Source organism: Onychostruthus taczanowskii, unplaced genomic scaffold, assembly GCF_017590055.1.
Source record: "Onychostruthus taczanowskii isolate IOZ18803 unplaced genomic scaffold, ASM1759005v1 scaffold459, whole genome shotgun sequence".
Classification (NCBI taxonomy): Eukaryota; Metazoa; Chordata; class Aves; order Passeriformes; family Passeridae; genus Onychostruthus; species Onychostruthus taczanowskii.
In genome coordinates, this window is record NW_024502114.1 from 1 (window position 1) to 1387 (window position 1387).

The 1387-nt window shown below is 57.4% G+C and overlaps 1 protein-coding gene across 1 annotated transcript in view; it reads left to right on the forward strand.

Moving 5' to 3' along the window:
• Positions 1-15: 15 nt before the first annotated feature.
• LOC121341216 (protein-tyrosine kinase 2-beta-like) overlaps positions 16-1387 on the forward strand; it is a gene marked incomplete at its 5' end in the record, with an annotated part of 32019 nt that continues 30647 nt past the window's right edge. The window contains 2 exons of the mRNA XM_041414559.1: positions 16-86; positions 682-756. Coding sequence (XP_041270493.1) covers positions 16-86; positions 682-756 — 146 coding nt within the window. The remainder of the gene's footprint in view (positions 87-681; positions 757-1387) is intronic.

Genomic DNA, 1387 nt, shown 5'->3' on the forward strand with positions numbered 1-1387 from the left:
CTGTCCCTGTCCCTGTCCCGCAGGAGGTTCTACAAGGACATGCCCCAGAACGCGCTGGACAAGAAATCCAACTTCGAGTTCCTGGAGTGAGTGCAGCCCGGGCCCAACCCGTCCTGGGGGCTGGGGACTGCTGGGGCCTTCCTCGTCATCTTCATCTTCATCATGCTCCTCACCTTCATCATGCTCCTCATCTCCTCATCGGGACACGGGGCCGTGGGGACATGGCGCCGTGGTGGCGTGTGACGGGATGCTCCTCATCCTCCTCACCTTCATCATCCTCCTCATGCTCCTCATCCTCCTCACCTTCATCATCCTCCTCATGCTCCTCATGCTCCTCATCCTCCTCACTTTCATCATCCTCCTCATGCTCCTCATCCTCCTCACCTTCATCATCCTCCTCTTGCTCCTCATCCTCCCACAGCTCCTCATCCTCCTCATCCTTCTCATCATCTTCATCCTCCTCATCCTCCTCATCCTCCTCATCTTCATCATCCTCCTCTTGCTCCTCATCCTCCTCATGCTCCTCATCCTCCTCACCTTCATCATCATCCTCATCCTCCTCATCCTCCTCATCCCTGAAGATGAAGATGGGAGCCATCCTTTCTCCGGAATTCCCCCGTCCCGTCCTGCCTGGGGTGGGAATTCCCGCTGACATTCCCGGGATTCTCTGCTCCTCCGCAGGAAGGAGGTGGGGCTGGACCTCTTCTTCCCCAGCCAGATGCAGGAGAACCTGAAGGTGAGGGGCACCTGGGTGTGGCACAGGCGTGGCACCTGGGGACACGTGTCACCACGCCCCTGCGTGTGTCCGTGTGTCCCTGTGTGTGTCCGTGTGTCCCTGTGTGTGTCCCTGTGTGTCCCTGTGTGTCTGTGTGTCCCTGTGTGTGTCCATGTGTGTCCATGTGTGTCCCTGTGTGTGTCCATGTGTGTCCATGTGTGTCCGTCTGTCCCTATGTCCATGTGTGTCCCTGTGTCTGTGGTCTGTGTGTCCGTATGTGTCCATGTGTTCATGTGTCCCTGTGTGTCCGTGTCCTTGTGTCCCTGTGTGTCTGTGTGTCCATGTGTGTCCATGTGTGTCCGTCTGTCCCTATGTCCATGTGTGTCCCTGTGTGCCCCTCTGTGTGTCCCTCTGTGTCCGTGTGTCCCTGCGCATCCATGTGTGTCCCTGTGTGTCCATGTGTGTCCCTGTGTGTCCCTGTGTGTCCCTGTGTGTGTCCCTGCGCATCCATGTGTGTCCATGTGTGTCCATGTGTGTCCGTGTGTCCCTATGTCCATGTGTGTCCCTGTGCCCGTGTGTCCCTCTGTGTGTCCCTCTGTGTGTCCCTCTGTGTCCCTGTGTCCCTGTGTGTCCATGTGTGTCCATGTGTGTCTCTGTGTGTGTACATGTGTG